Genomic DNA, 14559 nt, shown 5'->3' with positions numbered 1-14559 from the left:
GATACAAGTTGTCTTGTAAACAACCTCTCAGACGTGACCTTACTGAGCACAAAGGTTGTGATGATAAAAGGAAGACAGATCGGAGCGGGAGCCGCTTCCAGCAGTGAGGACGATGCACGTTGAAGTAAAACACTTATGTCCGTTTACGCAAAGGCAAAAACCTGAAGCATTTTAGCCCCATTCCTGCTCAGACAGTTTAAAAATGGTCACAAATGCAACGGTCATTCACCGTTTGATCCATTTCATTAAACCGACCAGCAGGGGGCAGAGTGAGACCTCAGAGCAGCCGTGCTCTCGTCACCTCTCCACGTTTGTCCTCTTCTTCACCGTTTCCCTTCCTCCTACGACGTAGAGACTTTAAATATATGTATATTTTGCTTCATCTCCTCTTTGTTTTACCCTGGAGCCAGAGCTGGCACTTTTACGGTTCACGATGATTTGTTTTGTTTCTTTGTTCTACCATCACCCCCCCCCCTTTTTCTCCCTTCATCCCGTCCTCCTCATTCCACCCCAGCCTGCTCTCGTTGTCGTGGCCAAACCTTGAATTATGCACCCATGGGAGACGTCTGCGCCTCCACATGACTCCACACACGGATGAGAGACTCGGAGATGAATGCTTGTGTACACGCAGGGACTCAGACACATGGAGGCATAAATACAATGCTTCTAATGTATCTCCACAGGATGCCATATTTTCAGGGCCAGCTACCAAACGCCTGACATACTGTAGATCATAGCAGCCCAAGTCTCTGACTATGACTTAATTTCAGCCACCTGTAAAGTTTCTACAGTCACTTCACAGTCTATACCCCAATTTATGTGCGTGTAACTCAGGACAGCTCAATCCTTTGGCTCGCTGCCCAAGTACACTCTATAGCTGCGGCTAATGAACCATAGCATTGGTGCCCAACAGGCCAGAGGGGAGTAAGGGTAGAATGGCCCAGACACGGTGAAGCCGGTTCCCAGCTCGTTTGACCTCGGTGAAAAAAGCCCCCCCCCCCCCCCCCCTCCCCACCACCATCATTCCCACCACCATCATTCCCACCACGAGCCCCCTCTGCTGCCACAAACTCCATCACATCAATCAGTCACTGGGTCCCAGCACCAGAACTAACCCCCGGTTCTTGATCCCCAGACGCCAAACTCTCCTTAGCTGCACGGAGCCACGCAGCCAATGCACATACTGGGAGCACTGGGAGCACTGGGAGCAGCGGCGCTGCATAAATCACACCTGTAAAAGCTGATACGGTCCTAAATGTGCTTTATTCACAAGTGGTGTTTATTGCCAGGGCTCCACCACGTGGCTCTATTCTGCAGCAGTGACAGCACAGCGCAAAGGAACAAGAAAATGGGGCAGAAGAGCGACTCAAACGTGATCAGAGGCTCCGAGAACGTACGGAGGGCCGACAAAAACAAAAGCATTGTGTTTAAACTGGAGGAATGTAGCCGCCAGAGTGGTCGGAGCTGCGTTGGACACTGGAACAGAGAGTAGAGGAGGGTGATGGTGTGGTGGTGCTGGTGGTGGGGGAGGGGAGGGGGGGGGGGGGGGGGGGGGGGGGGCTCTGTCACAGCCCCTCAACTTTAATTGGCTCCAGATGTGAGGCAGCGTGGCCCCTGCGCCAGCGAGGCGTCAGGGCCGCATTAAGAGCTCAGCCCAGGGCTGATGGGATTGCAGACAGACGAGACCCCCCCCCCCCCCCCCTCCACTCCCCCCCCCAAAACCCCATACTGCGCCGCTGACCACCAGGCCTCCGTCAGCACCCTCCGCTCATCATCCGCTCCAAACACCATAAAGCATTATTTAATGGAGGCTCATTTCGCTCCTGACCTCCATTTCTACGCTCACAGTATGAAATCGCTGCCATTCTGGCTGCGGAGTTCATTGTGTGGTGACTATGGTGACAGCAGTCATTTCACGCCATTTCTGCCTGTGAAGGGCAGGTAACGAGTAGACTGTAACAGGGTCACCGCACATCAGCTGTGCAGAAGCAGACGAACCGCCATCCGAGTGAAGCCGTCACTTGTTTGAGACAAACTGAAAAGCAGAAGCAGATGACGACGTCAAAAATGTACCCGACACCCGTGAGACGCTTCTGTGCAAGATAAATCCGCTTCCTTCTAATACAATACAGATAAATACAATAATAAAGTGTAGTTCGTCTGGAGAGTCTGTTTCCACGGCGACACGAAGCGCGTGTTTACTGATGGAGCGTGGAGATCAATTAACGGCGAGACACCGGATCGAGGGGGGGGGTGGGGGGTGGAGAGCACTTCATCAGCGGTGACACTCGCGTATCGATGGCATTCGCCAAACTGCCTCTCCGCCACCGTGACTAAGGAGAAAAGCCACTCATCACGCCAGCCAGCGTTTAAAGGCTGACGTGAAAAGACCCTTGAAGCACCTTTCAGCCAGGAATGCCTGGTGAGCGAGATTACGCGGGTGAACAGAAAGCAGATGTGGGCGCGCGTCCTCCGACGGCCGCGTGGGCCGATCCACGGAGCGCTGCTCCCCCCGCCCCGCCCCGCCCCGCCGCGGCGCGGCGCGGCCCTCCACGGCCTCACGTGCGTCATCCACCATTACAACATCAAACTGTGCCAAAGGCCAAAGGAGGGACACGCGGATCAGAGCCAGCTGTTACACACAAATCCCGATTTGCAACAACAGAAAACAATTTTCAAAGAACACAGGCAACACCTCTTACAACAACACGAGAGCGCGGGCCGCCAACTGGGCTTTAATTCCAGCCCACCACCGTTCCTCCGCCTCGTTCCATCCCAGGACCCTGGGAGTCGGCGGTGTCATGCGGCTGGATATTGGCCCAGTGCGTGAGTGAGTTTAACCAAACAAAAACACTCCCATCGTGGGCCCGGGACCCACGGCCCGAACAGGCGTCCGTAAAAGCAGCTCTGCTCCGAGTCAACGTGGACTTGTTCGCAGCACATGATCGAACTGGGCGGAACCTGGAGCGTCCGCTCGGGTTTTGACTCGCTCTGCGCGCGGCCGGACGGCAGGGGGCGCGCTCGTGCAGCTTTTGGGTCGGTGGCCTGAACCAGAACACGGCGTTGGCTCGGTGCTGAGGAGGACGACGGCGCAGCGGCACGAGAGGGGAGCGTTCAGATTTACACCCAACTAAACGGCTGTGGCACTGGATGAATACGTTCTCTCGAGTCAACCAGTGGTTCAGGATTTGTGGGCTCGTGGGTCACGGCTTCAATTTTAAGTGTCACGTCTGAGTTAAGGGGATTTTGTTGGAAGTGATGCAAACGTATTAATGTGACTTCTGCTGTGCTTCCGTTTAAGCAGTTCATTATAAGACAAAGCTCCTCTGATGTTGGAAGTTCAGTCTCTGTGCTGGAGGTTTTTCCTGTTACACAAGGCTGGAGCCGTTCTGCATTTTCATGTTTTACATTTTTGAGGCAGGACATTTGTTTTCTCTACTAATTAAACATCTCATGATCTTTTAGATTTATGGCCCTACATGAAGCTGCTGTGTGTGTGTGTGTGTCCAGCTGCAGCTGATTACACACCGATGTATTAAATGATTAATTCAATAATAACAGCATCTAATAAATGAAGCCATCACATGGGGATTCGTCTAAAAGGTCTCACATCCATACTTTTACTTACATTTTTCATACAACTCTCTACAGAAGTGAGAAAAGGCAGAAGGAGAGTGTTTCTTCCTTTTGGGGGCGTGAGCGGTGGGCAGATGCTGCTTTCTGCAGGGACCCGAGGGCTGCTCGGCCTAATCCCTTACATTAAAAGCAGCGGTCGGGTGGCTATAGGTTCCAGAGGCAGCACGGAGACAATGTAAACAGCGTCGTGATTAGAAACGTACCGCGCATGTGGCTTTCATTAGCGACAGGCTGAACCCGCAGCACTGCGCTACGGAGCCAGCCAGTACTGCACCTGCCAATCAAACACGCAGCCATGACATGTCAAACAGATGAGCTTTCCACAACACTGATAAAGACATTCACGAGGAAACTGACAAGTTAGTACACAAACGATTTCCCTTTTACCGGACGCCCGCAAACTGAAGAATAACATTGTTTAACATCATAACAACAGTAAGGATATTGTAATTAACTGGTCCAAACAGAAGCTCGGGGCTCGATTTTGGTCAGGTTCAGTGAAGCGTGTGAAGCAGCGGCAGTATTTGTACCTGAGGTTTGCACAGTGAGTCAAGTGATAAATGAAACCGCTGAGTGACGGATAAAAACAAAACAAATGAGGAATTAGGAATTATTATGATATGAAAAATATAAAGTATATAACAAATACATTTAGTAGCACTTTGTATAATACTGTTGACAGGTTGAATAATGTGCGGGAACATCCAGCAGATGAATTTTATTTGCAGTGTTCGGTTTCTTTGGTTTTCAGTTTTTCCCTTTGTTCGAAAAGCGAGAGGCGGACGGTCTAGGAGCTCTGGACCCATGTCAGGATGATGACAGTGAAGCTGGTGACTCCCATAGCGATGCCGAAAGCCACCAGCAGTACAGCCTGGAGACACAGACACAGACACACAGACACACAGACACACAGACACACAGACACAGACACAGACACAGACACAGACACACACGATCAGCAACAGCAAGTAAGAGGAAAATGGTCAAAATGTTAACATGATGGAAGTGTAGATTCACCCCAACAGAGTCAAAGGATGTGAGGGGTTGGCTGCTGATCCTGAGGTAGAAGACGCCAGGGAAAATGAATAAAAGGCAGCTGGAGGTTGTTGATCCTGTAAAAGAAACAAGGAAGACAGTTGATCTACCCAGGCAATGTGATACATGTCTGGTAGCTTCATATTAAAAATGGATGAACAGATACGGAGATTCTGGCCAATGTGATCAATATCTGTAGATGACTGACATCTCAGCCAGTTTTACAGTCTCTTGTATTTCACAGCACACTCGAATGTCTAATAAAGACACTATAAAGATCAACACAATAGCAGTTTCGTGCTGTACGACAATATCATCTGCCACAGTTCTCTTTTTCATTACCTACTACTCCAAAAACATTTCTGATGTCGGGCACGAAGATGGCCATGACCAGCACCACGCACAGGATGGTGAGAGTTGCAAAGACGTGGACCGGCCACGAGAAGGGACGTCGGCCGCGCAGGAGCAGGATCACAGCCTTTCGGGCCTGGAGCGACACACACACAGAGCTGCTGTAAGATAAAGACCCTCACAGGGGGTATAAAAGGACCCCGGAAGAGGTCACCATGCAGCATAACCTCCATATAAACAGCTAACAAATGGGCTCTTAGCACAAGATAATGTACAGTATACTTCAATCCAGATATCATTAGATACAGGCCTGTGTTTTAAAAAGATGGATGAATTTAGTTAAGAATCCAAACCACAACATCCTGGTACTTTCTCCTTCTTACTCACAGGGAAGTGAATGAGCGGTACCGTGAGCAGCACAGACAAGAGGATGGCGAGTCGCACAGTCACCACCATGATGTCGCGCGGCATGTACGCGTCATAGCCCAGCAGCAGCTGGGAATTCACATGAGCTGCAGGAAGAGTCGGGGCGCGTGAGCAGAGGTGACATGTAGCTCAACGTACGACAACAGAACACGTCCCCGTTACCGTAGAAGGTGAGGTAGCCGAACAGCGCGGAGACGAGGTAAACCAGGAAGCTGAGGCTGATGCCCACGTTTGCAACGCTCTGCATCCGCGCCTTCGTGGGTCTGAGAGACAGGAGGAGGCGTTCAGGGGGGAAAAAGACAGATAGAAGAGCTGAGGAGACGCCAGCTCACCGCTCCAGCTCGCAGTAGATGGGGAGGACGGCCGTGTGGCACAGGAAGGAGAAGGCCATGGTGGGGACGGCGTAGGCGCTCTGCAACACGTCAGTCACAGCACCATTAGCGGATCGGCGGCTGTCGCATTTTAAGCGCTCTGCATTTACATGTGGGTTCCGTGTTTGCTGCTAAGTGCACCCGGGTTCTACACCGGTGCAGACCGTCCTTTGTAGGCTGAGGGTGAAAACTGCACCAGACCTACGTTCAACGTCCCACTTCCCACATACTCACACACGGCACGTACCTCACGGGAGAGAACGAAGAGCTTAGGTGCACATTCTGAGTCGGACGAGTTCGACGTCTGCTGAAACAACAACACAGGATGGAGTGTGTTATGTCTGAGAGGAGCCAAGGAACACGCAGGTAAATTAGCAGTACAAAGTAAAACAACCATTTAAGTCATCTTAAACTGGGTCTGGAGTTATCCTATGGTCTGTATAATCTCAAAAGGTCAGAAGTCATTTCCAGGGTCCAGCAAGGTCACTTAAACCCCCCCCGGTCCTCATCCAGAAACGCTCACAAACACATGAGTGTTCGCTCCATTTGTGCAGCAGTCTCTGCTCCGTGGAACCGCCCACATCCACGCTACCTCCTGTATGTGTGCACCTGTGCAAAGGTGGAGGAGTTGGGACTGATACCTGATTGGTGCTTGAGGGAGTAGTGGCGTTGTGTGGCAGCGGGCAGGGGATGGACCACTTCTTGACCACAACCTGGAAAAACAACACAACAGGTATAAAACAAGTGGAAGAACTCATTAAGGAGAGAAGCGTTGAGACTCACCACAACTGTGAAGTAGAGCATGAAGCAGAAGGCCAGGCTGCTGGTGTAGCCCAGAAACCCTGTGACGGTAGAAGACGCGTCAACGGGCAGAAAATCCATCCGCCAGCGCTCTGATCAGTCCACTCACCAATTCTAGGCAGCATCGCGAGCGGCAGAACCACGCAAAGCGTGACCAGGATCAAAAGCCACCTGCCGTCGTCGTACCAGGCATCTCTGCAAAACAAGCAGAGGACGTGAGCCCCCGGCCCCCGCATGTCAGGGACAGCGCTTTGAACGGAGCAGCTCTGGAAATTTGTCTCCATTTCGTGCTCAAATGCGGAGCGACAGATTCATCATGTGGTAGGAATTAAGAGCTTTAGTGCTCACAAACCATAACAATTATGTAATTCACATGCAAACGCCGCGTCCCTCCATCAGATGAGACCACATTTGACTGGGCTCATTTCTTTGGGGAGGGGGAATAATATTTTCCTTCGCTGAGGACCAGCCTTGGCGCTCTGTTTGGGATTATGGAGCTGGAAGCGGCGGGTCCAGGTGACACATGTGGAAGGCGCGCTGACTCCGGCGGGGTCAAGGTCGGGTGGGCCGGCGCTGTCTGGCGCTGCTGCATGCCGCAGAGCAGCGTGGGCCCACCAGGGGCCGGCTCCACGGCTCTTTATGGGGCTCCCACACTCGGCAGCACCTGCTCCGGCCACATCAACACCCACTGACCCCCGCTTGGCAGTTTCACAGCTATGATGTTACCGTCGGCGCTGATGAATTTGTCTCCGCGTCGGCACCGCTTTTGCCCCGTAACTGGATGTCTGCGCTGACCCCCCGCCCCGTCCCGTCTAATCACCTCCACCCTAAGCTAAGTTTAGCCGGAGCGCTCGACCACAGCTTAGCGTCAAAGCTAAAGCAGAGTTAGGCAAAAGGATGTGGAAAAAAAAAAACCTCCACCACTATTAGGATCCATTTGCTGGAGGCTCAGGTTGCAGGATACAGAGAAGAACCGTGAAATATGGAACATTTCACGCTGTAAACAAGACGTGGGACAGCTCTCAGTTCGGAGCGCCAGCGAGTTTCCACATAGTGTTAAAGATCAGCATAAATCTGGCCAAACCTAAATCCACAGCTGTCTGCGTCTTCAGGAGTGGATGTGGAGTTTGAACAGAGCTACAAACCTTCCACTCCACTGGCAGAGACAAACACCACGCCAGCGCGCTCTGTCGCATTATAACAAATGAGCCAGAAAGAAGAAGCTAATTTTAATACAAAGCAACTCGTTGACTCGGGCTTTGATGGAATCGAGAGCGTGTCTGTTAACATCCCAAAGCCACTCATTAACAGAATTGTTTTGTTTCCCTCAGCAGTAAGCTGTAATTAGAATGGCAAAACTGATATCCCCTTGTATCAGTCTGATTCCGGGGAACATGTGTGAGAGATTTGGGGGTGAAAGGAGAGAACTAATACAAAGCAGCTGTGTGCGGACGATTCAGATGTTGATGGATCAGGCTAAGAGCAGCTACAACCTCTGCTTAAACCAGTGTGGCCAATAATAAAGTGGCAGAAGTTACATTCTTGGCCCAGGACTTGTCTTGTAAGGGCCGATGAGCTGCAGCCTCGTCCACGAACGCCAGGGAAAGACACAGGCTGCTGCAGACGGGTGATGAACGACTCTGTATCATGAATACATTTCCTGTGAATAATTCTCGCACTGCACAGCACAGAGCACAAGTTTCCCTGTAACGGAGCGTTCGTCGTGTCCTGTGGTTCGGTGAGAGACGTTCTTCCACCCCATTATTCATATGTTTCAAATTGCTCAACTACTGTAACTCCAGTTTGTGGCGCACAAACGTCGGGTTTGACTTATTTGAAGGCGAGCGCTGCACTCTACAACATCATGGGAACAAATGGCTCATCGTTATCGTAGTGCAGCACACTTATAGGAATGGCTCGGTTTTACTCACAGCTGTGACAGATTTGAGACAAACGTGTTTTATGGGCATCGGAGGGAGCTGCGCATACACACCCTGTGTTGTCTGGGGTCAGGAAGCCCTTTATGGCTGCAGGGAGCTCCAACTTCAGGATGAACAAATAGGATGACATAGCTGGGTGGACAGAGGAAACACAGTTTATAACAAATAGAAAAAAATGTACACAATCAGCAAATTAGTGAATAAACACAACAGATGAGCATCAGCTGCAACAATCTCAACCGGTGATAAGGTTCGTGTGTGTTTTCCAGCAGGAGGGGGAACCTCAGCGCTGAGTTAATGCAGAGGGGTGGGGCAGGCAGCTTAAGGGGATCACCATTAAAGCCCTCGGTGCAGAGGAGCAGACATTATGCAGATCTTCCAACTGCTGGAGACCACGGGTAGCAGCCAGGATGAAGACGTGTGGAAGGGAGGAGGGAGTTATACTAACAATAATGCCTTCTGACGCTAATCCAGGTATTTCTCCCCCCTTCTCCACCTCACTAGGAAACAGGATATTATTGGAATCTGATGGGTTTTGCAAAGTCCCAAGAACGCTCCTCTAGCCAATCAGAGGTGGGATCGAGGTCACTTCCTGAGGTGAATGGCCCGTATAGAAAAAGACAAAAATGGGAGGATGGAAGTTGCACCAGGAGAAGAGGACTGGATTCAGTGTGGATACAGGGATTGAGATGCAGTGTGTGGTCAGATCTGACGGTATTGTGTGAAGCCAGGCACGGCTGGACTTAGCCGGGGCCTTTTTGCTTGGGGGGAGATCTTGCGCACTAAACCATAATCCCTCAGATCCTGCATTTGTTTAAAGAAGAAAATTCCCAAAACCCTTTGGGCCCACACAGCCACCAGGACAGAATGACTGATGCCATCGGTCAATAAAAGAATATTCTGAGGCAGCATTTGTCGGGATTTAGCAACAGTTTTGCCAGCAATAGAAACTAAAGAACACACCAACCGGGATCACAAACACAACAAGCGTGATGCAATGTTTTAGTTTCATGCATGGTGGTTGATGGTTACTCTACACAGAACAAGACTTTCATGGGGTAATACTTACATCTCTATACAGAAAAAGGCCCTTGAGTGGAGAAAAGCAAGTGTTATTGGCCTTATGGTAAGAAAACATATTCTAATAATAAACACGTATGTAAAGCTCAAGGAAAATCTGTTTAAACCTCCTGTGTGTGGTCAGTAAATAGTTGGGAGAGTGTGTTCAACAGAAGACAGAGCCACTTTCATTTCATTAGGAGAGAGCAGGGAGGCAGGCTGTGAAAGCCCTGGGCTGGTCAGTAATTAGGGTCAATTGGCCCATCAGCCTTTGGCAGTACAGATGAATGTTTACCCAGAGTGAGGCTAATTGCACTCTTATAAAAGGGGCCCAGGGTGTAGACAGATGCATGCTGGACTGCTGGCTCTAACACTCTCTCACATACTGCCCCATGCTGAGAAAACCACAAACATACCAGAGGGCACAGCAATAATCCACTCAGCTGTGCCATTAATGACTAGAGAGGAGCTATCACCTCAGCTCTCCACTGTCTGAGCAGCGACGCTAGTGGCCAAGGGAGGGACGGAGACGGCGGGGGGTGAGCTGAGGGGAGGAGCGGAGAATAAAAGGGACCCCCATTAGGTTACTCAACACTCAAGAGGGCGAGGAGTGGCTCTACCATCAGTGATCAATTAGACAAGACGTCTGGTTTCAGGCCCAGATGAGGGGGCTGAGGAGACAACGGCTGCAGGGTCAGGGGTTATCAGCGATTCCACCTACTACCCTTACAGAAAGGAAAGAGTGAACTTCAAGACAGAGCAACCTGATCACCAGTAGGAGGCACTGTCTCACCTCCAAAACAAACTGTCCAGAGGCTGACCCTGCTGCACTTAGTACCCTTAACTCTGCTTTTCTAAAAACAACAAGATTGCTTTGAATTTAACGTGTCATTCATAATAAGCGTGAACAGAGAGATGGAGGCTCACTTACCACCAATATTTTGGATTATAATAGCAATTCCAACAAGAACCTAAAAGAATGTAAAAGAAAACACTGTTGGGTGATCACATTCACAGGTCACGTCAAAGATGTAAGTGTGACAATTCATTTTTTACAGGGCAAGCTCACATTAATCCAAAAGTCAGCACTTACTTTTCCTGGATATTTCAAGGCAATGCCACCGAGGTCTTCATACGAGTTAATGCCTATGAGAGTAAAAAAATAAAGCGATGAGGATGAAGCCGGCTGAACAGAAAACTGGTGTGGGTGTTTCAAATAAAGCGTCTCACCTGTTTGGTCACATAGCTTCAAAAGAAGATGTATAGAGTATGCTGCCAAGCTGGACACCAACGTCAAGAGGATACTACGGAGAAAAGACACAAACTAATTACTTTCAAGTGTTTAAGTATATTTATATTGTTCATGTTTTAGATGTTATATTTAAATACTACTGTGAAGCAAAATATGTTACTTCTTACCAAAAACCAATTATGCCTGTGCTCGCCATGGCATAAGCTAGACCCAGTATACCGCTGCCCATGATGGCATTCATCAGGTTAAACACAGAGGAGAAGAAGGAGGCTCCTCTGGCTCTGCTCTGCACAGATCCCTGCACAGCGAGCAGAGGTTACATAGAAATCACTGACATAAAAAAATAGAAACAATAGATTCAAAAATAAAAGCGAAAGGAAGGAAATCTGACTGCTTGTTTAAGAGCTTTATGAATATCGCTCTTGACAGTTTTCCCAACAACTGGCCAGCCCTGATGATGAATGTCATAAAACAACACTGCAGTGGCATGCAGGATCATGGGATGGAAATGTGAATGGATGAGGTGGGATTTGAGCTGCTGGCTGTGAGACAGCTGCCTGAGCTCAGGATAAGGGGAACTGCCCAAACAGCTTGACCTCTCTAATAGGGGATATCCTGCAGAGAACAAGTGGCAGTTCTGGTGTCGGTGTCACAACAAAATCAGGTCGACCCGCAGACCCGTGAATCAGACGGACCCTGTTAGAGTAGTGAAAGGTGTACCCCATAGGGTACCTTCTGAATGGATGTAGGGTGTATTTGTTCCTCATCAGACAAAACAGTAAACCAACAATAACAATAGCTGGCACAATCCAACTGAATCGAGTAGAAGAAGCACAGAAGCACATGTTTGAAAAGGCGTCTTTTGATTGAGATTAAAATTAACATAAGAAAAAAAAAAGAAAAATATTATGTACAGGCCTAGTACAAACAGTATTTTAGGTAGTATAGTTTAATTTTGCTTTGGGGTGGACATTTTCCTAAAGTGCTAACGCCATCAGAAAACAAAGGAAGTTCATATGAATCATGTGATGAGCACCACGACCAAACATTTGGTGCAGATTTTTTGGTGTTTTTAAATAAATAGAAAAAGTTAAAAGGTCGATGCTAAGTCGCTAAAAATCACACATTTACTAGGAAGGGCAGGTTTGCGCTGTTTTTATACTTACATTTATTAATAAAGAAGTAGTTTCGTTTTCGTCGGTGTCCTGAGTGGTACAATCAGTGCAAATATCAGCGTTGCTATTTGAATCAATACTCATCTTCTACTCTAAAAATCTCCTAAAACTACAATAAACAAACTGTCGCTGTCGTTTTTATGTTACAACTTCATCTCTTAGTGTGTCGTCTGAGGTTACGAAACCATCTTTCCATTAAATCGATAACTTTTACTCTGCTCCACTCAACTATCAGCTGTTGTTGTTGCTGTGTCAACGTCATTCCGTCGCACATTCGATGTCGTGGAAAAACGACCAATCAGAATGCGAGTACGCCCTCCTTTGTCCAATCAGCATTCGGCAGCCGTCCATCATTGATGACGCAAATCAAGCGTGCTCGTGAACGGAGGATGTTCAGGTTAGTTCTGATAATAACAACAGAAGTGTTCATTTTCATGGCTTTTACTATTAGTTTTTGTTAAAACTGACGTCGTGTTTGAAATGTAGTCGTTTGTTTTCACGTTTCCGCTTTATAATAGCAGGAGTCGTGTCTTTATAGGCTTCTCAGCAGAGTCTTCGCATCTGTACGAGCTTCACGAAACGCAGTCTCTGCTCCTGTACACCTGAGCTTCTGCTCGGCAGCATCACGGTGTGCTGACTTTCCTGTGAAGCCCATAATGGAAGCTAACCTCTACCGACCCCCTCAAGAGGTCCGGGGTATGACGTCCTTGGACAAAGACGCCTTCAAGCAGACAATTACCGTCCCAGCCCTGCGGGTTCCCACAGGAGTCCTTAACAAGGTGGTGAAGAGCCTGAGGAAGTCCACCATCCAGCGCCCTGGGATTCCCAGAGTGGTACAAGATCAAGAGCAGAGTAGTGACTTTCGTCTGGTTCTGTTGGACCCCCACAGAGTGTGCTCGCCAGACTCTTTCAACGAGGCTGAAGCTGAGGCTCTGAGGTCATTCAGTGTCCCTCAGGAGCTCCACTACTATGAACTTCAGCTGAGCTACGACAACCTGAAGAGTGAGGAAGTGCTGGAGGCTGTGCTCCCTCAGGGGCTGGATGTGACATCTGGGTTCAGCCGGGTGGGACACATCGCACACATGAACTTGAGGGACCATCAGCTCCCGTACAAGAACCTCATAGGTAAGCGCAAATAGTTTTTCCTAATCAAAAGCTACATGAATGGACTATAAACAGTGAAAACATGATTAATGAAGGTAGGCAGATAAGTCTCATCTTCTGCTGCTTCAACTGCAGGTCAGGTCATCATGGACAAGAACTCTGGCATTACCTGCGTGGTCAATAAGACCAACATAATTGACTCCACCTACCGCAACTTCAAAATGGAGATCTTAGCTGGAGAGGAGGACATGATTGCAAAAGTAAGCTACATCATACATACAAGTATTTCATGGTACTTGTTTTTTTTTTTTTTTAATCCAGACATTTGATGTTTTTGCTGCAGGTTAAAGAAAACGGGGTAACGTATGAATTTGATTTTTCCCGTGTGTACTGGAACCCTCGGCTGAGCACAGAGCATCAGCGCGTGGTGCAGCTCATCAAACGTGGCGATACGGTGTTCGACGTATTCGCTGGGGTTGGTCCCTTCGCCGTTCCAGCTGCCCGCGCTGGGGCCAGCGTGTTCGCCAATGACCTCAACCCGGAGTCCTACCGGTGGCTGCAGCACAACTGCAAACTCAACAAGGTGGAGAGCAGAGTCCAAACCTTCAACCTGGATGGCAGGGTGTTCATCCAGGGACCTATGAAGCAGGAGATGCCTGCGCTGCTGAAGGCAAACGCCAGTGTGCATGTGGTGATGAACCTGCCTGCTTTGGCTTTGGAGTTTCTAGATGCATTTAAAGGCCTCTTGAAGCAGGAGACGCACCGTGACGTTAACCTACCCACAGTGCACTGCTACGGCTTCTCCAAAGACGACAACCCTGAAAAGGACGTGGTGCAGAGGGCTTCCCACAGTGTTGGGTTCCCTCTCGAAGGGCGATGCTCAGTGCATTTTGTGCGTAATGTAGCACCCAACAAGGATATGATGTGTGTGAGGTTCACGCTCCCTGAGGAGGTTCTCTTCAGCAGTGATCCTGAACATACAGGCGAGTCTCGATTTACAGTACAGTAAGGCATAATTCAATTATGACTAACTCTAAATTGTGATGCATTTTCATTCTTTATAATTTATAATTAGACATATTTAGTTTTAGTTTAACTATGATGCACTCTAAACAGTATTTTCTTAATCTACAGAGACTTCAGAAGAACCAAGACCAAAAAGACAGAAGTGTGAAGAAACTCGGGATGCGCCATCATAAATACACCAGCCTTATACTAAGACGGCCAAAAGGAAATATTTTAGATTATTTTTTCTTTTCAGACTGTGTTTTACTATTGTTTTTACCACAGATATTGAGCCATCATGACCCTTTGGTTTAATAATTGACCGTACATCTGATCCCAGCAGAATGTACTATAATTGCCAATATTCTAAGTTGTATATAAATCTTTAAATGATGGACAGATTA

At 48.6% G+C, this 14559-nt stretch overlaps 2 protein-coding genes across 3 annotated transcripts; one reads left to right on the top strand and one right to left on the bottom strand.

The window, feature by feature from the left end:
* Positions 1–3591: 3591 nt before the first annotated feature.
* Positions 3592–12295, bottom strand: slc38a6 (solute carrier family 38 member 6). 2 transcript variants are annotated; one of them, XM_029139994.3, is made up of 16 exons: positions 12038–12295; positions 11039–11169; positions 10850–10923; positions 10713–10765; positions 10551–10590; positions 8614–8692; positions 6730–6815; positions 6603–6661; positions 6461–6532; positions 6067–6126; positions 5781–5860; positions 5611–5711; positions 5410–5534; positions 5014–5158; positions 4654–4748; positions 3592–4507 (listed from the first exon to the last, which is right to left on the bottom strand). In XM_029139994.3, the coding sequence occupies exons 1-16, from the start codon at positions 12128–12130 to the stop codon at positions 4424–4426; spliced, it is 1377 nt and encodes a 458-aa protein (XP_028995827.1). In that variant the 5' UTR covers positions 12131–12295; the 3' UTR covers positions 3592–4423. The 2 variants fall into 2 exon arrangements, with proteins under 2 accessions (XP_028995827.1, XP_028995828.1); XM_029139995.3 differs by having other exon boundaries at positions 6067–6123; positions 12038–12293.
* Positions 12296–12346: 51 nt separating this feature from the next.
* trmt5 (tRNA methyltransferase 5) lies at positions 12347–14559 on the top strand. Its single transcript, XM_029139272.3, has 5 exons — positions 12347–12443; positions 12585–13171; positions 13286–13410; positions 13494–14133; positions 14285–14559. Exons 1-5 carry the CDS (start codon positions 12403–12405, stop codon positions 14347–14349), a joined length of 1458 nt encoding a protein of 485 aa, XP_028995105.1. The 5' UTR covers positions 12347–12402; the 3' UTR covers positions 14350–14559.

This window comes from Betta splendens, chromosome 22, assembly GCF_900634795.4.
Source record: "Betta splendens chromosome 22, fBetSpl5.4, whole genome shotgun sequence".
In the NCBI taxonomy this organism is placed as follows: domain Eukaryota; kingdom Metazoa; phylum Chordata; class Actinopteri; order Anabantiformes; family Osphronemidae; genus Betta; species Betta splendens.
This window is presented reverse-complemented; position numbering and strand designations above follow the sequence as displayed.